This window comes from Hyperolius riggenbachi, chromosome 2 (assembly GCF_040937935.1).
Source record: "Hyperolius riggenbachi isolate aHypRig1 chromosome 2, aHypRig1.pri, whole genome shotgun sequence".
Lineage (NCBI taxonomy): Eukaryota > Metazoa > Chordata > Amphibia > Anura > Hyperoliidae > Hyperolius > Hyperolius riggenbachi.
In genome coordinates, this window is record NC_090647.1 from 101,718,258 (window position 1) to 101,741,822 (window position 23,565).

The 23,565-nt window shown below is 45.2% G+C and overlaps 1 protein-coding gene across 4 annotated transcripts in view; it reads right to left on the minus strand.

The window, feature by feature from the left end:
• FAM124A (family with sequence similarity 124 member A) overlaps window positions 1-23,565 on the minus strand; it is an 83,665-nt gene that overhangs the window by 45,344 nt on the left and 14,756 nt on the right. For 2 of the 4 annotated variants that reach the window (XM_068265056.1, XM_068265055.1), the window contains exon 2: window positions 7,489-7,520. The exons of 1 other annotated variant lie outside the window; for it this stretch is intronic. In XM_068265056.1, coding sequence (XP_068121157.1) covers window positions 7,489-7,520 — 32 coding nt within the window. Of the gene's footprint in view, window positions 1-7,488; window positions 7,521-17,270; window positions 17,324-23,565 lie in introns of those variants that run through there. One more of the 4 variants, XM_068265058.1, reaches the window with a different exon arrangement.

A 23,565-nucleotide genomic window follows, 5' to 3' on the forward strand; every position in this document is an offset into this window, starting at 1 on the left:
TCTAGTCTTGACAAATGATTTGATGCGGAAGTATTAAGATAATTCCTGGTGTAAAAAGAACATAGTCATCAGCACAGCAGCAGGATCATCTAACACAGCGCGCCCGCTCCCAGCTTCATGTCCTATAATTGTCTCCATTCATATCCGGCCAGGCGCAAACCACGGGGAGACAGGTCATTACTATACCGCTCACTAACTTCTACCTAGCTACAGTTCACACAATATAAAGTATCCACTGGGATGTGGGCAACCCCCTGAATATATATAAGCTCACAGCTAAACCATGACGTATGGATAAATAAATGTGAAATGATTGTCTGCAGTAACTAGCCAGACTGCATGGGGACATATATTTATGTATTATTTATATAGCGCCGATACCTTCCACAGCACTTAACAGAGTATTTATAAGCATGTCACTAACTGTCCCTCAGAGAAGCTCACAATCTAATCTCTACCATAGTCATATATCCATTGTAGTGTAGAGCCAATTTCAGTGGGAATCCAATTAACTTATTTGTATGTTTTTGGGATGAGGGGGAAACCTGAGTGCCCAGAGGAAACCCACGAAGACACAGGGAGAACATACAGGCTGATCACTGGCAGAGGTGTCAGGAAGCATTGGAGGCTGCCGTACACACTAGAGTATTGGCAGAAACCGTCATTATCACCCGCACCAGCAGTTTCATCTAGAGTGAGTACGCGGCTTAAAGAGGAACATTAACCAAGGATTGAACTTAATTCCACTCAGTGGCTGTTACCCCCTTTCCCATGAGAAATCTTTACCTTTTCTCAAATAGATCATCAAGGATATCTTTATGGTTGATATTGTGGTGAAACCCCTCCCACAATGTGATGTCGTGACCATGGTCCTGACAGTTTGAGGTGTGTGAACCTTGTTGCATTGTGGGAAATAACAGTTTTTTCCAACTGCCAAACAACCAGTATCTCCCTCTGTGTACAGAATTCTAAGTAAACGAACATTCCGTACAGATCACCCTGCAGGACTAAAGATGTCACCACCAGTGATACATTTCAGAACGTAAATCAGGGAGAGGAAAGACTTTACAGTGGGGAAACACTGACTAAATAATCTACACCCTCGGTAGCTTGGTCCAGCTAGATCACCGGTATATGGCAATGTGAATTATTGTTATATGGGTAAATACAACATGGTAGAAATAAGATCTAGTGAAGGACAGTTTGGTACAGGTTTACCTTAATTTTCTTACTTTTGGTCATAAAGAACCTAAGTCATTAGGGTAGTTTTGTGCCTGTATGCCTACCAGAGAGGAAATGTAATGACCACTAATCTCCCTTATTCCACCTGCTCTTAGCTCCAAATTGCTGCAGCTGATGCTAACTATATGGGTTTATGTAAGGGTTAAACATATTCCTCTCCTTGCTTCGTTCTTCATATGTGGTGGATCATATAGTGTTTCTCCAACAGAAATGGATAAGAGAAGCAAGCACAGTGCACCATGTTCCATGTTTTATCATCCCAGTTCCTCCAGTGAACTCTGGGAATCAGCAGTTTAAGCACTCATCTATATTGCATGGGAAGTTCACTTCACATAAAAACGTGGGAGTGTACCTAGTAATTGTGCTGCCTGAGGTTCCAGCTGAGAACTCCACTATTAAACAAATTACGCTAAAGCTATGTAAGGCGTTCTGTGTAATTCCAAACGCCAGTGGATTTCTGTATTGTCAGGGCATGGAAAGCCCCTGCAGCAGAAGCAGAAATATAGTAGCATAATGGTCCCGTCACTGGGGGGTGGGGGGGACTCGCAAGTGTTCTAAACATCATATGCCTCAGTGTGGAGCAGAGTAAACACCAATAGGCAGCTAGCTATTATGCTTAAGAAATACCAGCTGGCACTAAACTTTTATTTTCTGTTGCTGTCACAAGTCCACTGGCTCAGGCTGGTTTGCAGATGCAGACTGGATTGAATGCTTGAAGAACTCACTGGCAGGGGAGTGCCAGGGAAACCCTGTGTATTCCGCAGTAGTGGAAATGGGCCATAAAACTATAAAGTACAATCACGCCTGCCCTACATATAAATCAGTTATTACAGTATAATCTCATTCTAGTATAGTCTAATATAGTAAACATTCAGGTATAGTAAACATATATATAGTAAACATATAGTAAACATACATCTAAGTGCCCAGGTGCCAGCCAAGCACCATTATAAGTAAATGGGAGGCATTAGCCTGGTATAGTAAACCCTGATATAACAGAACTTCAGTTATAGTAAACCTGTATTTGGCCCCTGTGGTATTCTATATATGGCTATAGTGGAAAGTGGGCGAGCACATGCGTCAATACGTCAGTCAAAGACCCATGAGCAGTGGACAGTGGGCGGGCAGGCTGGCAGCCACTTATAGCCTGCTCGCTATCTGCACACTACTCTGGGCCTGCGTGGATTACCTCAAAAGCACCTACTGATGAGACTTCCTGTGTAAGCTGCCGCCTGATTACTGAGGGAATTGCCTGTCATCTGTGACTTGCTTGTGCATGGAAACTACTTTGCCTGGTCCCTTGGAGTTTACTATAAAGGGATTCTACTATATCTTCAGTCACAATCATAAAATGTATTTTGACAATGTTATGGAAAACACACGTGTAAAGACTTATTTCTGTATGAAGGCATCACCAGAATATGCGCGGTACAGACACGTGACTGTTTTTCCTCGCCATCTCCGCTGCTGACTATCACGCCAAGATCGTGTGACTTACTGTTAAAACCGCCCAGCATTAAGTCAGGCTTCGCAACTGGGTATACAAGACTGACTCTACTTAAGTGGAATTTAGTATTTTAATGACAATTTTCTCCATAAGCAGATTTACCTCTCTTCACTCGTTAGCTCAAAGCCAGTACAAAGAATTAGCAAGTGAAAACACAAGTCCCGCTTTACTACTTATACAAAAGAAGGATTACAATGATTCATCTGTAATGGGGGATTCTGGGTAATGTCATACGCTAGGTCAAAAGAACCATCTGCCTTCTGCCTTCCCTGTAATAATTGACTGTGGAGTTTAAAAGACAGTAACAATCCAAGGCACTACCACAAATTATATGTTTGAAGTGAATGTATACCAGGGTCTACAGAGGGAGTCAGCAGCTGGCGACAAAAGCGGGCATAACATAATGTATATCTTCTCCTCATGGTTTCACCAATTCTGGATTCCTAATTTTTTTTTTTTATGTGATACCTTTTTTTGTCTGTAACACTTCATCACATGGACTTCAAGGGAAATTAGAATTTTGTTAAAATAAACAAATCAAATAAAGTAAGCAATCCCTGACGTCAGCTCTGAGTACGAGATTCGCTGTACTGGGCATGTGTGAGTTAGGTCTGCATGTGCCCAGCAGAATAAAATGCTCGCACATAGAGGAAAAAGCTGTGCATGGCCCTTACTCGAACATGCCCAGTATGGATGCGCTCCTACATGGATTGTAGTGCAGCCATGAGAAGAATATTCCAGCAAGCCTTGTCGTATATGGTTGAAAGGACGCAGAGCTGGAAAGGTGGGGTGTATCCAGAGCCTTCCTACTACTGAGGTAAGTATCTAAATATCACTGGGGGGGGCGGATCTACACACCAATATACAGCAATTGATGAGAACAACCTCAGCGTGACAGTCAATTGACAGAAGACTGTTTTAAGCATACCATTAAACCTCTGCACGTTTAGGAGTGATCCGGGTGGTTCTTCAGCTCTCTGAACATTCATATCATCGACTGCTTCTGCCTACTTCCCCTGGTGAACTTTCATCAAGTATGCATGTGGCGATGATGATGAGCCAGGGGCGATAAGTAAGCATGAATCCTCAGTTCACTCATCTCTGTGGCCTACAGTTGCGTAACCAGAACTTATATATCGATTTCCTCCCCACGACTGCAAAACAACACTAAGGAGACCCTGACTGTGTGCTATCTGACAATCCCCCCCCCCCTCCCGGTGCCCATGCTCAATGTTTTAAAGTCTCAACTTTGCACAGCGGGACTTCTGGCCTTCTCACTGTGAGCGCCTGTTCCATGTGACGCTGGTAGATGTGTGACGTCACAACATGTGTCCAGGCAATAGATCCCTCTCTGATCAGATTCAATCAGAGAGGGATCTATCTGATGATCGATCTAGCCTTATATTGTAACGATCTGCTCAGCTGTCTGCACGGGAAGACGGCTGTTTGTCCATTCCTTAAGTCTGAGGGCTGCAGGTCTCTGGAAAATAGACCTGCCTGTGCTTTGCAAGTTTCAGACCTGTTCTGCTGCAGAGCAATTTGCATACACTTGTCATGCAAATGGCCTGGCTGCCTCCTTTGAAGGATTGCAGTATAAATACCATGTGATCCCAGAATCCTTTGCTGCTCATAGAGGTTTGTTCCTGCTGGACTCACCTGGAGTGTCAGCCACTGCTATCTTAGTATAGTTAATTCTTGGGGAGTGCTCCTTGCATTCCTATTTAGTGCAGTCAGTTTGTGTAAAATTTGTACTGCCTATTCTGTCCTGTCTTGTCTGTCGCGATTGCGCTGTCGCCAGCGGTGGTTGATAGCGAATTGCTCTGTCTTGTTTGGATCGCACTAGCCTCTAGCGGTAGCGGCTGTGGATCCTTCTGATCTATGTTCCTGGAGTGTAAGCTGGAGCAGCGGTTGCTACAGGCTACCTCATCTGTCTGTCTTGTTTGGATCGCACTAGCCTCTAGCGGTAGTGGCTGTGGATCCTTCTGATCTGTGTTCCTGGAGTGTAAGCTGGAGCAGCGGTTGCTACTGGCTACCTCATTTGTCTGTCTTGTCTGTTTGTGCACATTTGTGTTACTTGTGGCTAGTTAGGGTGGCATGCTTATCACTGGGTGCCTATCGCACGGTGATCGTGCAGAAAACGCGTTCGCTGTTGCGAATGAGTGCGGTGTTCGCGTTTAGCTAGCGTTTGTTATTTTCCTTATTATTTGCTGTGCCTTTGCTACTCTCGTGCTCTGTCCTGCTCAGTCTGGTGTCACTATTTGGCAATCGCCATTCTTGCGATTGCGTTCCCACTTCGTTTCCGCTGTTGTGTGTTCACCGCCGCTGGGTGGCGACTAGTTTGGTGGACACACATTGACTCTGTCTCTGCGCTCTCTCTCTTTAGGGGCTATCTTGCCTTGTGTTGCTTCTTTTCGTACAATTTCCATCTGACATTTGTGGCAGCGCAGAGGGTTTATTCCTCTGCTCTCCACAGCTCCATCTGCCGGTGGGAATTCCCCTCTACTGGTGCTTGCACCAAAAGCTGGGTTCTAGTATTTTGACATGCTTGTGGAGGACTTCCGCAGTGTCAGCGCACATCTTGTGCGCTGACCACGGAGATATCCCACAATCGTTACATATATCAAGTGGTGTATGGCCAGCTTTAGTCTGCAACATCCATTTTCAAAGATAAAGTAGAGTGTTGTACTGGGTTAGCCATCAGTAAAAGCAAAAAGTTTTGAATCAGGATGATACCATTTATTGGCTAATTTAGAAAAAAAAGCAGTAAGCTTTCGGCTATGAAGCCTTCATCAGACTGAATTTTGCCAGTATACAGGAATGAGTATGACGAAGGCTAATAGCCGAAAGCTTACTGCTTTTCTTCTAACAAACATTGCATGTAGTATGACCCAGTGATGTTTGAAAGAGTTACGATGTCTCCACATCACACTAAGTCTGTGGTATGATAAGGCTAAGACACACGGCATACATTTGTCTGAAGCGACAAACAGACAAGAGACAGTGTGCATTTAGAAGCGATAATTCGAGCTTGCGACAATTTTACACACGCGACAACAAACAACGTGAAGACACGGCAGTCGCTGTCTGCCATGTACTACATAGAGCCCCCTCATCGGATGTTTCCTTAGATGTATGTTGGTAGCGACTCTGTTGAAGACTTTTGCACACACAGCAGGACAACAGACTACGCAAGGGTTCGCGTGACAAAAGCTGCAAGCGATTCACCAGTTTAATCGATCAGAGAAGACTTTGCCTGCAGACTATCTTTGTCGCTTAGAGCAGTGATCTGCAAATGTGGCTCTCCAGCTGTTAAGGAACTACAAGTCCCACAATGCATTGCAGGAGTCTAACAGCCACAGTCATGATTCATAATAAATGTATTGTGAAACTTGTAGTTCCTTAACAGCTGTAGAGCGGAGTTTTCAGATCACTGGCTTAGAGTATACACTCCCGCGAACTATCGCTAGTGGTCTTATCTTTAGGTCATAGATTAATTTGTTAGCATCCCTGTGAGATCCTCTTGATGTAAAGGTGGCCATACACTGGTCGATTTGCCATCAGATTTGACCAACAGATAGAGCCCTCTCTGATCGAATCTGATCAGAGAGGGATCGTATGGCCACCTTAACTGCAAACAGATTGTGAATCGATTTCAGCCTGAAACCGTTCACAATCTGTGGTGGAGGTGGTGCTGCCGACCCCCCCCCCCATACATTACCCGGTCCGCCGGCGCGAATCCCCGCTGTCACTGCTGTCTTCTCTGGTATGGTCTTCGGCATGCTTCACTTCTTCCTGCCCGGCAGGAAGTTTAACTAGTAGAGCGCCCTCTACTGTTTAAACTTCCTGTCGGGCAGGAAGAAGTGAAGCATGGCGAACACCAGAGCGGAGAAGACAGCAGTGAGCGGGGATTCGCGCCGGCCGGAGCAGGTAATGTATACCCGCTGTATTGCGTCGGTCGTCAGGCATTCGAACGCTACTAACGACGCACTCCCGACCCGCCGGCGACCGAGAAAAATCTTCTGCACAGATGGGTCGACGGGAACGATCGATTCTGGACGGAAATCAATCGTTCTGTCAGCGGTGTGCGCGGCGATTTCACAGCCGTTTTGATCACTGTGATCCAAATGGCTGTATATCGGCGGGAAAATCGTTAGGTGTATGGGCCCCTTAATTAAGGCATCCAATTACTTTTATTGCAGAACAATGTATCTCCTTTTTAATGTCCAGTGTATGTATATAAGCTGTGTTCTATATGTTGTCAGTATACAGGAATCAGTGTGACGAAGGCTTCATAGCCGAAAGCTTACTGCTTTTCTTCTAAGTTAGCCAATAAATGGTATCATCCAGATTCAAGACTTCTTGCTTTCAAAGATACATAAGGCTACAGATTATACAGACTTACATTTTGTAAAGATGGGAACCTAGGTGTGAAGATGCATAGGTTCAAATCTCAGCTCTTTCTGTTCAGTAAACCAGCACCTATTCAGTAAGGAGCCCTTGGGCAAGACTCCCTAACACTGCAAGGTGAACTACTGAGCACGCTCTTAGTGGCTGCAGCTCTCAAGCACTTTGAGCCTAAGAGGAGAAAAGCGCTATACAAATGTTAGCAATATTCTGTTTCACACATGCTGAAGGCAGGCCAATACAAATGAACAAAACTAGTGCTAAATAGAATAAAGTCTTATGGAGTGCTTGAGAGTCTTTGGGATTCATGAATACACATCACGCAATGTACTTACTGCTTGTAGAGGACATACGGCTGTAGTCAGACCTGCAAAGCAAGCATGCACAGCTGTTAGAATATATGGCTGTCACTGAATTATTCACACTGCTAAATTCATCACACTAGGCAATTATATTTTTCCCGAAAGTGCTAAAATATTCATCCAGCACATAAAGAAGCTGTCATCTCTGAAGAATGACTGAATACCTTGATGTTTTCACTTTCCTGAAATGAGTGTTCATATCTGTGTTGTGTATGGACTAGCTACCCCCGCATGAAGACTCTGTGGGCTGGGACTCACTGCAAAATGCTATTGCAATCGCTAGCGATTTGTGGTAGCACTTTGTAAGCGATTTCCTCGCTGCTATGCAATAGATTAATGCTGCATGTACTGCGATTTTCCAAATCACAATGAGGGCTGGAACCCACTAGAGCTTTTTTTTTGAGCGTTTAGAGAGCGATTCAAAACGCTAGCGATTTCCCTAAATGCTCTGCCAATGTTAATGGATGGGCCAAATTCCACTGGAGCTATTGCGATTAGCAAATCAGCCTGTTTCGCAGAGTCAAGCTCTGCATCATCAGAGGCAAAAACTTTTTGCCTCTGAAGAAGCAGAGCTTGACTCTGCAAAACAGACTGTAAAGCTACAACATCTGCTTTTTAATCTTTGTACTGAGGATGAAATAAAGGTGCTTTCTTTTTCAATTGCAACTGGTGCCCGGAAGCTTTCTACTAAATTGCTGACATGCTTGTTTCAGGTGTGTGATCCAGACACTACCATGGCCAAAGAGATCAGCGGGACAGCCAGGCCTGATATTGTATAAAAGGTAATAAATAACCAAAACACAAACTGACCACAACCGCAATCCCAAGGGGTCAAACTCTCACTTTTGCTGTCTCTTTCACTTTTTTTATCGTCTTTTCTCCCTTTCTTCTACTCCCTCTCTTTCTCTCTTCCCATGGGGTGGACAGGAAGGCATTTGGTTCAAAGTATCGCTGCAAAGCGTTTTGAGTTCCATCGATGGCGGCGGATTACCCTTGGTCCTTTCTCCTGGGTCTTTTCTCCTGGGTCCATCTTTCAATGGATCCTTCCTCCTACGCCTGATACTCTTTGCTTTGCTTTGCTTGTATATGCATTGTACCACTGTTGCATCGCTACTCTTGCTTGTGTATGCATTCTACCACTGTTTGCATCACAGTACGTTATCTGTATGTTGTATGTTTTAGTGTGCACCTGTGTACTACTGCTACTGTACCACCACCGACCCTGTTGTGCCGAGACCAATTCCAGGTACAACTCATGTTGTACTTGGCGAAATAAATCTGATTCTGAAATATGGCAGCCTCCATATTCCTCTCGCTTTAGGTTCCCTTTTGGTCAGTGAAAAGAGCCGTGATAAGCAGCAGGCACAAAATGAGGACAGAAAGAATTTGGGATAGTTCAGTATATTCCTGTTTTGCTGACCTGTGCCAACATAGGAGGGGTAAAAAATTGGGGAAATGTGTAAAATAACTTCACAGAGTTTGTACGTTCTCCGCGTGTCTCTGGTTTCCTCCCACATCCCAAAAACATACAGATAAGTTAATTGGCTTCTCCCTAAATTGGCCCTAGACTTCAATACATACACAGACATATGACTATGGTAGGGATTAGATTGTGAGCCCCTCTGAGGCAGTTTTCACACCAGCAACTAGCGTTTTTATTGCGGTGTGATCGGATGATCGCTTCGCACCCCAACGCTAAAAACAGGCATTGCAGATACCTGGGGTAATGAGCTTTCAAGTAATTCTCGGCAGCAATTCAAATCATAAGAGAGGCTCTCTATCGCTCACTTGCAGGCAAGTGTATTGAAAAAAATTTGTTTCTGCGCAGGCATACCGCGAAATAGTTTAAAATATCTATGGCGCCATTGATTTACATGACTTCCAGTCACGCACGTCACCACGAACCCATAAATCGCTGATGCATTCTAGTCAGATGCGATACTTCCGGCGCATCGCATCAAACCGCATCAGTTATGAAATGTACCGCAATGAAAACTCTCTGGTGTGAAAAGGGCCTCAGGGACAGTTAAGTGACAAGACAGTATATGTACAGCGCTGCTGAAGATGTCGGCGCTATATAAATACTAAATAATATTGTAATAAAATAAAGATAAGCATCATACATTTGTACTACAGTGCTAATAGTAAAGGCATTGTGCATCTTCCCAGAAGCTGGGTGTACAGCGCGGAGCAATGTAAACTAATTGGCTTATTTGTCGTTCTTTGTGGCCGGACTTAGAGCCTTTGCTCATTATTCAGACACTATTTTGGTCCAGTAATCTGCCTGGGGGCTTCACCAGCTGATGGGGCTTGTGGCAGCTTGAGAGTATTTTATAATGAATGTGAAATAAGGGGCTGCACACTAAATGAATCATTGTCACCGTATAATGGCGACTTTAAAATCTCCGTTTGAAAGAGATGAATGGAGTAGTGTCCGCCGAAATGGAACCAGCAACACGCATTCATTGCTTATAAATCCAACGACTTAAACATTTTCAGTATGTTTCTCCCATAAGGCACAAGAACCTCCGCTTTTTCTCCTGCACGTGTTAGGAAACTACCTTTTAAAACGGAATAGTTATTAGCAAGATATATTTTTTACAGGCAGAGGAAAATATTTACATATGTTAAAGGGGACCAATCACCACTTTTGCTCCCTGGTTTATAATAGCTATAGGAGCTGCCATGTTCCCCCCTCCCCTTCTAGCTGCCAATTATTTATCCAGGGGAAGGTGTGAAGATAGCATCTGTGGCTTCTGTAAACTCTTTGAAGTATAGTGTCCTATCTCCACTCCCCCCGCCCCCCCCCCCTATGAAAGGTTTTGTTTGATCTCTGCTAATGTGTGCAATGAAATAATTACATCAGTCCTTATCTGCTTGAAACGTCTGCAGTTAGGCAGACCTCTCGGAAATAAAAGCCTCTTCTAAACTTTTAAATGTAAAAAGTGGTAAAATTTACGTTTTTTTTTATGAATGAGCCACATTGTTGGCATGCATATTAATTGTGCTATTGAGATTCCCCTGTGTGCTAAAAATGGTTCTTGGTTCACTTTGAAGTATGTGTGATCCCTGATGTGTGACCGGTTGGAACATACTGCAGAAGGCAAATGTCACAGACCAGCCACAAGGCCGACGCAGGTCTCAGAAATAAGCTGGAGATTTTTTACTCTGTCCACTTTTCCTTTTAATTAGCAGCAGATGGCTGGAAGGTCATTGCTTCGATAATACTTTAAAACAACAACACGCTTAGAACAAAGAAAACCCTCGGCTTTCTCAGCTCGGGAAAAGTCATCGGTGACATCATAGTAAATCCCATCAAAGGTAACATTTGCAGTTGTGACAGTTTAATATCATGCTGAGTTGTAAAATGCAAATCCTATAGTCTAAATGTCCTCAGGACAGGATACCTCCAACGTTTGCTCTTGAGCAATGGCATGTGCTGCATCCAGTGGGCATTTTTCTAAAGCTGCTGCCAGATGCTCAATCACAATCGTCCAGAACCATCATTGGTGATTGTTCCAGATAACAGTTTTAGTAATGATTCCTGTACAGACACGCTGCAGTCTGTTTCCTTCTATGGATAGGGCAGGGGGATGACGCGCAGTGGCTGAGTGGGAGGTGCTGAGCAATAATACTTGTTTGTAGAAGCACATTTAAAGGATACCCGAACTGACATGTGACATGATGAGATAGACAGGTGTATGTACAGTGCCCAGCACACAAATAACTATGCTGTGTTCCTTTTTTTCTTTCTCTGCCTAAAAGAGTTAAATATCAGGTATATAAGTGGCTGACTCAGTCCTGACTCTGATAGGAACTGACTACAGTGTGACCCTCACTGATAAGAAATTCCCCCCTTTTTTTACCTCTTTCTTGCTCTCAAAAGCCATTTTCTGCTAGGAAAGTGTTTTATAGTTGGAATTTCTTATCAGTGAGGGTCACACTGTAGTCACTTCCTGTCTGAGTCAGGACTGAGTCAGCCACTTGCATACCTGATATTTAACTCTTACAGGCAGATAAAGAAAAAAAGGAACACAGCCTAGATATTTGTGTGCTAGGCATTGTACATACACATGTCTATCTCATCATGTCACATGTCAGTTCAGGTATCCTTTAAGGCCTAATGCACAAATGACTGGTAAATTTGTCTTGCACAGGTAGCGCACAGTGATTTCACCAGCACTTTGCACTTACCTCAGTAGCCCCTGGGCTGCCCCATTGCTCCCCTGGCATTAGTAGCCAGTGCACTATAAATTTACCAACCATTTGTGTATCAACCCCTTAGTGACCTGTCATGGCGGATTGGTAAATGATGTCATAGGACACCTGGGCCCATATGCAATTCACTGATTCACCTGAGTTTTCTCCTAGGAGATGATTTTTCATCTTCTTTTTAAAATAACTTTTCAGAACTTCGCAATTGAAAAAGTACCAAAAAAACTAGGTGAAAAAGTGCTATCAAAATGAACAGACGAGAACTCAGGAGAACAAGTGAAAGAGAAATATCTTCTGTTTGCACATAGCTTTAGGGCTTGTACACACTACAGGCGTTTTCAGGTTTTTTTACACGTGGGCGATTTTTAAAATCATCCACCAAACGCTGAATGTCTATGAGAAGGTTCATATCAGCGCGGGTTGTGCGCTGTCCGTTCAGTAAAGCAGTGCGTGTAACATTTTTAAGGCGATTCCGCCTCATTGGAAAGTATTGGAGAAACGCAAAACGCTCACAAAACCGCTTTGTGTAGCGATTGCGTTTGTGTTTTTAAGAATAAATAGATTGTATTTATTATTTTCCGGGTCAGAGTTCACTTCCTGACGTGCGTCAGGGAGTGAATTACCAAACTGCTCGGAACAAACGCTTCGAAAACCGCTAAGAACAAAAACGAACCGCCCACCCAAGCGCCGGGAATCGGAAAAAAAAAGACGCCTCAAAAACAGACCAACGCGGATGGACACACAAGCCGAACGCAATGTGAACAAGGCCTTAGAGTGCAAACAGATAATTTGATTTTTTTTTCCCTTGAAGGATGGGAGGTGGGGGGCGGGGGTTAGATGGAGGGGGGTAATGCCTAGTTCTGCAGCCACCTGCAGGACATCACTTATCAACATACAGTGCTCAGGGGCGTAGCAATAGGGGGTGCAGAGGTAGCGACCGCATCGGGGCCCTTGGGCCAGAGGGGCCCCGAAGGGCCATCCCTCAACTACATTATTATCTCTCTATTGGTCCTGTGCTCATAATAATCACTTCTATAGATACTTTGAATAGTGGTAATCACTAACAAGCTGCTCCCCATCCCCTTCTTGCACCTCTGACACTGTAGTTGCCATTGGCAGGTTTTGGTGCGCCGTATCAATTGCTATGTATAGAGTGCTTAGGGGGGCCCATTGTAAAACTTGCATCGGGGCCCAAAGCTCCTTAGCTACGCCACTGACAGTGCTGTTCTCTCTTTAACTAGACAAGGAACATAGACATTTCCACCTTTAGCCATGTAACCTGAACAATTATCTGCTGCATAAAATACTTGCAACTAGGCTGGACACTTGGTGCCTAAAGTAAGTAAATTATCCATACATAAAGACTACATGAAACAGACTAGCTACTTTTTGTGGGGATATTTTATGACATGCATGAAAAAGAAGCTTCACAGACTCCCTCCTCCCCTTAACCCCGACCCCCCCCCCCCCAACCAACTTGTGGCTCACCAGGTTTCCTGTACAAGATGGGGCTCCAGAGTTTCATTAGCACTGCTGTCTCCCTTGTAATTTTATCTATTAAGGGACTTCACTTTCCCTTCACAGGCAGCTGGCCGTGATCACAAAGTATCCAGAGCCCTATTTTGTATAAGAAAGCTGTGACAAATGAGCAATTTAGTAAACCTGATGAGGAATACGCTTCACCTTCCTGGTTTAGAACTGTGTAATTCTGCCTGTCAGGTATGACAATTGCTCAGCTCTTATCACGTTATTTCACTGATATGATTTGTAAACCTGAGCAAAAATTATAAATAAGACAAGACATAGAACATTTATATTGTGCTTTTCCCCTGGCGGACTCAAAACGAGCTGCAGCCACTAGGGCATACTCAGTAGGCAGTAGCGGTGTTAGGAAGTCTTGCCCAACGTCTCCTTACTGAATAGGTGCTGGCTTACTGAACAGGAAGAGCCAAGATTCGAACTCTGGTCTCCTGTGTCAGAGGCAGAGCCCTTAACCATTGCACTATCCAGCCAAAAAGAATCCCAGTGCTCGGTGGAATGACCAATAGAAAACCCCGGCGGCAAATTCAAAGATGCTTTTGCCAGGGTTCTTCTGCCACAATACTGCAGTATAGGCCCCCCCTGCATAAAGCAATTTTGATTCTACTGCTGGGGCTCCACATTGGTCATTTGGCTGGACCAACGGGAATCCTCCCTAAGACTGGACCAATGGGAATCCTCCCTGGCTGGACCAATAGGGAGCCCTGGCAGCAAATTCAAAACCACTTCTGTTGGGGATGCCTTTATAGTATGGTGGCAGGGAGCCACTATGCGCGGCGGGGTTGCAGCAGATAGCTCAGTGTCGGGGGTATCCGGCAGTGGTGCAGCAGTTGTCGGCAGTTGTTAGGGTGCCTAGCAGCTGTACATTCAGTGTAGTTACCTCTTGGGGATGAGTCCCTTGTCAATGACATGATTTTGCAGGAGAGGCACAGAATTTCTGTACTTCTGCAGAGTCCCCCTTTGTTATAGATCATGGTTGCTGATATAGCTTAGAATGGCAAAGACCCTCGATATCCAGCACAAGGAAGAAAGGGAGTAAACAGTCCTGGCGGCGGAGGCTAAATGATTATTTTGTAATTCTCTTACTTTCATTTTTTTCTCATGGGAGCCAGGCTGACATCATGCGAGGAGGAAACAGAACTGGATGGGCAAGCTGGAAGATCAGCGTGAAGGAGATCAGCCCTCTGACTGGTTGTAAAACAGGACTTTCTTTTTCATATTGCCCATCCAGCTCCCTATGGACCAAGAATAATGATGCAGCGTCAGAAGAGGAAAGACGGGTCAGCTGAACCTCCAGCACGATGGTAAGCCGGTGAAAGAGGGAAAAGGTGATGCCAGGGTACCGTGGCAGAACTTGGCAAACCCAGTAATGGGAGTTCAGGAGTACCCAAGGTCCTGATTCCAACAGTCCAGGTTTAGGGCTAGGCATCAGGAAGGGGATCCTGTAGGCACCATAATGGAGGATTTTCTTATGGGGATTGGTTAAAGAGTAACTGTCAAGCATAAAATAAAAAACAATTATTTATTTTTATCTAGTAAACAAGTAATAAGGATGCTAACCAGGCAATTCAAAAGTTATAATAACTATTACTTTTCTTGTTGATAAATGATCATTCCCCAGTTTACCTGACTCTTATTTGGTACACACAAAATTTGGTACACAAAAAAGAAGTTGCAAGGCATGCTGGGTTGTCCTTTTTTTACTTCTCTAACAGACTTAACTAATGCAGCCTGATTGGCTGAAGCCTCTTTCCCTCCTGTGTTCCCCTCCTACACCTCTGTTCCTCTCTGATTGGCCAATATTTCTCATGCTGAGATAATTCACTTTCTATAGTGAAGGGCGGGCAAATCAAGCAGAGGAGTAGGGCAGGAAATGACATCAGAATTGGCCTCAAAATAGCCACACTTAAAATGGGAAATGCTAAGAAGGATTTTCTCTTTTTGTACTGTAGAAAAATCACTAAAATCAAAACTTGGACAGTGCAATACATATATTATGTAAGTGGAGCAAGTATTTATCTACTTATATATGTGTATTTTAGTATAGTATGGCTGACGGCTCCTTTTTACAAATTCACCATAAACCTAGAGCAGAATTGCTAATGCATGCTAAAGATAAATGTGGCTTTTTGAAATATATACTTCTGTCCTGCACTTTATTATTAGTATTGGTTTACAGTATATAGCACAATCTATCTCTGTGATGCTGACTTTGCTTCTATTGATGGTTTATATTCACTTCTGTATTTAATTTCTGACCAAGTATTAAGGAGCTGCTATTGGTTCATTCACCATTAGTAGAATATATGTGGCCCGAGTTTTTCCTTTAACACAGGCAAAAAGATTGGAGTGAGCGTTTGGGGTGTCCCACAGTGCATTACTGCTGAATAGAGATGTGGCGAACTGTTCGCCCAGCGAACATCTCTGAGGCTTTTACTACTTCCGGGTCGCTCTGACCCGGAGTAGTACGCCTGCGCTGCCCGGCAGAGCGCGTCCTAGATCGCGCTCCTGTTGCCGGGCACTCTCTGCGCATGAGCGTGACGTACTACAGGCGTACTACTCCGGGTCAGAGCGACCCGGAAGTAGTAAAAGCCCCAGGGATTTAGAGATGTTCGCCGGCGAACGGTTTGGGAACCGTTCGCCACATCTCTGCTGCTGAATATGCAAATTGTGCCTTTGTAGTCCCTGATAGCCAAACACACCTCCAGAATTGCTGGAATGCAAAAATGTGTCAGCTTGATAATACTACAGAGCCAAACGAATCCAACATACACACAGACTATTTCAGATTGGTTGATCCACATCAGTGCATGGCATGGATTACAGAGACTCTGTAACAAAAAAAAGTTCCCCTGGGGGTTACTCACCTCAGTAGGGGGAAGCCTCTGGATCCTATTGAGGCTTCCCCCGTCCTCCTGTGTCCCACGGCGGTCTCGCTGCGGCCCACGGAACGCACAGGCGACAATTGTCTAGTTGTGCTATATTTACCTTTTCTGGCTCCAGCGGGGGCGCTGTTGCGGCTCTCCGCTCGGCAATAGGCAGAAATAGCCGATCTCTGTCGGGTCCGCTCTACTGCGCAGGCGCAGGAGACTTGTGTCTGTGCAATAGAGCGGACGGACAGCGATCGGCTATCTCCGCCTATCTCCGAGCGGAGAGCAGACACTGCGCCTGCGCTGGAGCTGGGAAGGTAAATATTTGCATCCCTGCCGTTCGGGAGCTTTAACGCCGTTGCCGTGGGACGGAGGAGGATGGGGGAAGCCTCAATAGGATCTGGAGGCTTCCCCCACCCGAGGTGAGTACCCCCCAGGGGAACTTTTTTAGTTACAGATTTTCTTTAATACGGTTCTATGTGGTAGGACTTCTAACACCCAGAGTTACAGAGTACCCAGCAAGCTCATGGTGAACCAGAACTCCTAGGACTACATGCATCCGTTCTGAGTCTGTGTTTAGCTTTCAGGGACATCAAAGAGATGATTTACTTATTCAGCAGTAATGCATTGTAGGACACCTCAAATGCTCCCTCCGACCTGAATTATTCCAAATAGCTTTAGTTTTAAGAAGGCAAACTTCTGTTTTACATAGCATATTAGTAAGGAGGCTTTTTGATCCCTTTCAGGGCCCTTTTCCACCAGCGTGTTTGCGCTGGCTGAATCGCAAAAACGCAAACCGCTAGCGATTTTACAATCGCTACGGTTTGCTTTTTAACATAGGAATCGCGGTAGGTCATTTCCACTACCGCGATTCGTTTTTGTCGGGAACGCGAACGCGCGGCGGAGCGATAATTGCCGCGATTTTGCTATGCAGTGCATAGCAAAATCGCGGCCGCAAACGTCGGGGGAATCGCCGGTCTTGCGATTCAGCAATCGCTAGCGTTCAGCGTGAACGCTAGCGATTGCAGGTGGAAAAGGGCCCTCGGCCCCTTACACGCTCCTAGAAGTTCTGGTTCATCAAGAGCTTGCTGGCCAATCTGTAACTATAGGCAAATAGAGTTTGTATATCACTTGTAAGAGATCTGTTTCTCTTGGCTGGTCTAGAAATCCTCCAGCATCTGTTCTCCTGGATAATATGATGAAGTAGTGTGTCCTTTCCTTCATGGGAATCCCCAAACAATGTCATCAACAACCATGGTGGTCCTTCTTCCATGTTATCCCTAAAGGCCGCTAATGATCGTGATAAAGGAGAAACTGGTGCTGTTTATTCTAACTGCTTCCCACTGTCTGGTCCTCTCTGGACACAGGTGTTGTGTTTCACATGCTGCTGTTCTATTGGCTGGAGGCAGGGCACCCCATCCATCAATCTGCCACCGATGCCCCCAACCAGTCCTTCCTGAGTGGGTTACAGGCAACCGCTGGCAATATCTGCTCAATAAATAAACAAATGACTCACTAAGTAGTGTTTATGGGCTGCACAATTTGTTCACAGCCTGATAACAGTGAGGAATGTTATTGTAGCAGCTGGACAATAACTCAGCCCTACATACCTCCTGGCTGTAGACACAGGCAATCAAATATTTATAACATGGGCTCTATTCCTTTCTTGAGAACTATTCTGCTTCTGGGACTCATTTTTGCCGGAGGTAGAAGCAAACTAACATCTCTAAATGTGTGTGTTGTGGTACGTTACTGTTTTATGAGGCTGAACAAACCTGTGAGGAGAAAAAAAAATGCCCCAAATGGGTACTTACGGTACCTCTATACAGGGAAGCCCTGGATCCTTCAGAGCAGTGGCGTACCTACCATAAGGCTGGAGGTGCCCCCCCCCCCCCCCCCCCATTTCATAATTCAAAACTTTGTGATTTATAAACCCAAGCAATTTGCGAGTTTTCAGTGATTTTATTTTTCCTAATTGGGGAAAATTTGAAACACGTGTGTGTGTGTGATACATTGGTCAGATTTTTTAAATGTTACAGTCAATCAGAAAAAATGATTTCACCTCTCAATTTGAAAATAAATAAAAACTATTTGTATTGTGTTAGGGCCGGTCACACTTGAGCGGATGCAAAACGGACACGTAAGTGCATCTGCCCATTGGATGTGCTCCATCCATTTTGCACCCGCTTGCAGCAATCTGGTCCGCCCACTCCGCATCTGCCCGTCCACTTCACCCGCAATCGCCACTCATGTGTCCCTCCGCCACACGGTCCCACAGTACACAGCCCGGAGGCCAGCAGGAGCATGAGGCTCTACATAGCATACAATAGAGAAATAGACTAATTCTCTCTAGCAGCTGGGAGAATTTTCATTGGTCCACCGTGAGTCTTTTGCAGCCCACTGGAGATCCCCATGCTTCTTCCGGTCACCGATCTGCTTCCTGGAAGCGAGCGGGGAGACACGTGAGTGTTAACGTCACAGCGGTGATCAAAGCGGCTGAACCGAATGTGGCGACTTTCTTCGCATACATTTTCCCGACCTGTCTGGAAATCTGTACTCAAGCTGATCTGTTTTTTTTTACCAAGTGGAAGCAGGTCCTATTTTTAACATTAGGATCCACTACTGCGCTGAGCAAGGGTTAAAAAAACATCCCCAACGGGTATGTTTTCTTGACAAGTGTGAACAGGCCCTTAGTCAGGGTCACTACTGCTTAGAAGGTGCCAGGCTACTGTAAAGCCAAGTACCCCCCTGGCGATTTTCCAGATGATTTTCCTAACGACCGGCAATTTTTACACAACGTTGCAAGGTGGGTACAGGCGCACAAGGCGAACATCGCTTAGTGATGCGCCAATGACGAAAGACCAACACGGCGGATCGGATCTTTAAGATTCCTGACGACATCGCACAAAGTACTGCAATCGCTGGAAGTCTCACTCGCACCGACGTGTACGTCACGTGACCTCATGCTTAACCCACCGACAGGAAGAGGCGTCGCTGACAACCATCGCAGGAGCAGCTGAGCAGTGAGTAATCAGCTTTAGTGGAGAGATAAGGTAAGTAATAGAGATAGGTTGAGGTGACTGGTTATAGTTATGCTAAGTCTAACTATACATTATGCGATAGTGGTACCCTTCAGCAAATGATCGATTACCCACTGACTTGTAATTCATCTGGGAAAGACGATCATTACACCATCATGCAGCACTAAATTTTAATCAGATTTCAGGAGAAATGTGTTATAAAGTGTTATAAAGCCACTTGAACTGTCTCCACTTATTTTAATGACACTGCTTTGTACCTTTTGATGCCATAAAAAAGTAAGCAGCCACGATCTCTCGAAACTTCCTCCTCCCCCTGAGCAACTGATAAAAATTACAGTTCAACTAATGCCCAAGATTCTAAGCAATATTTGTTCAATTCAATGGATTTATCAGATTGAATGTCCAATCATTTAAATAAAAATTGTCTAGTGTGTGGCATAAAGGAAACCAAGCCCTACTTATTTTTTCCTGGTTTCTAATAGCTATAGGAGCTGCCATGTACTCCCCTCCCATTCTAACTGTCCATTATTTATCCAGGGAAGTGTGTGATGATAGCATCCAAATAAAGTGGGAAGTGGAATATAAAACAACTGACTAGTGTGATAATAACTGCTTGATAACCTCCAATTAATTCAAAGCATAACATTTTATTGGTATTATATTAAAAACAGCGATTTTAAAACCGCATGGGATGGCCACCCCACACAGGCCACCAATTTAGGGTCCTTAATACTAAGCTTAGGGAATACTGAAACGCATAGTCACTGAAAACTTGTTCTAAATCGCAACCCAGTCCAACACTTGATGCCAGCAAAACGTGCAGATTTTCTGCCACAACTTAAAGTGGATCCGTGGTGAACTTTCACTCATTGCATAATTGTGTTCCTTTCCTATTGTTTATTGGGAATTCCTCAAGCCAAATACTTTTCTGTTTTTGTTTTAATACTCTAATTCCCGATAAACTAAATAAACCACACCCACAGGTTTTCAGAGAGCCTTGGCAGTAGCAAGGGCTCATGGGAGCTCAGACTGGGCAGGAGGAGGAGGAGGTGTTACTAGCCATTGATTTCAGAGGCAGAGGGGAGGAGGGGGATTAGGTTTTTTTCACAAGCTTAGTGATCAAGATGCAGATAAGCCTGCCTCTGTGTAATGTTTACAAACAACATGGCTGCTGTCATTGTATCACAGGAAGAAATAATAATTTTCTATTAAAGCTGTTTGCAGCTATATTTGCTGTGTAAACGATCTAAACTTTAGATAAGATATATAGACAAGTTACTTGTTATAGTTAGTTTTTCATCTCGGATCCACTTTAAACAGATAACTGAAAAGAGACAAATCCTTCCGGACTCACAGCGGCATTAGCGACATCAATGTAAAGCCAGGCAAAGCAGCACAGATGAGTAGGTAAGCAACATGAATCAGCATTGAATACCCTCACCAGTTCCCAGTGTCAAAGTTCGTGTTGAGTGTGCACTCAGTGGTCATACTGCACTGTTCCATAGTATGTGCAGCTCCATAGGGACCATACACTGACCAAGGGTAGGCGGTGATATCGGCGTGTGCCAGAGGGTAGCGTTTCCGGGATTAGCAATGACGGCCCGATGCTGTGCAGACGGTCATGCCAGGCAGATGGTGTAGCCCGAGAATCCACGTTGCCACATGTGCAGGGTGGCGTGGCGTCCCATGAAGCGAGCAAGCAAGTGGCTCCCAACGGTTTCGCCGGCTTCCGGCTTTCTCAGGGGGGTGGGACAAAAGCATCTTTGATGCCTCTAAACTCTTTGAAACACAGTATACTATCTCTCCACACACAGCCCCTTATACACGCCAATCAGTTCTGGTTCACCATGAGCTTGCTGGGTAGTCTGTAACTCTGGGTGTTTCAAGTCCTACCCCATAGGGCCACATTAATCCATGTCATGCACTGATGAGCGTCAACCAATCCGAAACAGTCTGTGTGCATGTTGGATTATTGTAGCTATGTACAATTAACAAGCTGACACATCACTGCATTCTAGCGGCAACAAGGGATAATTTGCATATTCAGCAGTGATGCATTGTGGGAGATATCATATACTCACTCCAACCTGAATTATTGCAAATACCTTCTGTTTTAAGATAGCAAATTTCTGTTTTCCATTAATAAAACAGGGGAGAGTAGGGACCAAGTGGGGATATGGTAGGATGCATTTTCCTCTCAGGGATAGAATATTCATGCAATCTGCATTGCTCCAGTTCAACAGAAATGACAAGCCGCCGGTAGAGCACGTTGGTACTGAGAGAGCTTCAACAGCAAACCAATCAACAGACAATATAAAAACGTTATTTAAATAAGGCAGCTTAGCCATGTTTTCGTGTCCATCATCTTAGGCTGTGCATAAGCCACACAGGGAGTTTTACCACAGGGAACTCAGTGAGGGATTATGGAAGCCCTGTGCTTACCAGAGCAATGTGACAGTTGACAGTTGGTGCCGGATTAATAACAATGCTGACTTATAAAGAAATGTACGTCACTCACAAAGAACTAGCTTTCTACATAAACACCACACAATGCTGCAAAAGCAACCTGTTACATGAATGTTCCAATAGCTACAGAGCTTATGTCTGCATGCGATACATATGTATTCAAGGAATTCTAGTGTACCTATGAGAAAAAAAATGCAAAAGAAAAAAAAAAAAGAAAAAGAAACGTATCTAAAGAAAAGCCTGTGGATAGTCCAGAGGTTCCACCATTCATCTCCACCCCACCGATCCAGTGCCGGGGACCCTCTGAACACATTTAACAGGAGCTTGTCGAATCTGTTCATGCAGGGCACTCCCAGCCATGCAAGAACATGGCCACATTGCACAGATGCAAGGATGGCCTGCACAAGTGGCACCGTGCTACTGCGCAGGGGTGGGATGTTACTGCCGCTGCGCAGTGTGGTCACACTTGTACACAGACAGTTCAGGACATTTCAGTACTAGCAGTCTCTGGTCCCTTCAGGACCAGACACCACTGGTTCAAAAAAAAGATGCCTACCGACGTCACACCGCCCAGACCTGTCATTCCCTCTTCCCGTCGTCGCTGAAGCTCACTGGCTCTGCCGCCGCAATGCCAGCAGAGCTCTGTGAGAAGGTCAGGAGCCGATTTCATTGGCTCCTCACCCTGTGGTCAATGTGTGGCGGGCTACTTGAAATCTACGCCCTGACAGGGATAACAGGGCATAGATTTCAATTAGCGTGGTCCGGAAGCAGTAAAACTATTCAGGAAAAATAGAAAGTTAATAATAACAACTCAGTTTTCTAATTTCCTAATAATCATTATGTAGTAATTAACATTTTTAATAAGATACTAATGGTTTTGAGCTGATAAAAATTTAAAGTGACCTGAGTTGGGCTCAAAGCAATAAAATGTACATACCTTGGGCTTCCTCGAGGCCCCATCCGGTCTGATCACTTCCACCCCCTCCTCTTCCACAAATGGCCCTGGAAAGTCCTTCGGTCCAGGCCAACTATGCAAGAGCGGCCTGGCAGCGCGCACGCTCCTGCTGCATTCACGTAGCCTGGAGCACTCTGTGCCTGTGCAGTAGTACTGCGTAGGCACAGAAAGCTCCTGGCGATGGGATCAAGATGGGGGAGCGCGCCTGGCCGGACTGTGCATGCACCAACTGTCCCCGAAAGGAGGATTTTTTTGGGGGTCCAGTTGCGGGCGAAGAAGAAGGCGACTGAGGACAATGAGAGAGAGATCAGGCTGGAGGGGGCTGGAGGATGCCCCAGGTGTGTATACATCCACTTCAGGTCCAAGCCAATTTTCATAATTCTGCTATGCTTTTGCTTAAAGGAAACATCTGAGCTAAAAAAACAAACAAACTCCACTCACCTGGGGCTTGCTCCAGCCCCTGGCAGTCGTTCTGTGCCCTCACTGCAGCTCTGGTGGCTCTCGGTGTCCTTCGGCTTCTGGGTCGGCTTCTTGTGCGCTACACGGCGCGGGTCACGTGGTCCGGCCGACGTCATCAGGATTGTACTGCGCAGGCGCAGTAGTTCTGTGCCTGCGCAGTACAATCCTGATGATGTCAACCGGATCACGTGACCCGCGCGGTGGGGCGCAGAAGAAGCCGACCCGGAACCCGACCTGGCAAGGTCGGCTTCTGCAGTGGGGAAGACCGGGAGCCAACGGAGCTGCGGCGAGGGCACAGAACAACTGCCGGGGCTGAAGGAAGCCCCAGGTAAGTAGAGTTTTTTTTTGTTGTTGTTTTTTTTAGCTTGGACCTTCAGGGCTCGTTTCCACTATCGCGAATCCGCATGCGTCCAACGCATGCGGATTCGCACATGGTATGAAAGTGAATGGGCCTGTTTCCACAGTTGCGTTGGTGATGTGCGTTTTTTTGAGCGGTGAAAAAACG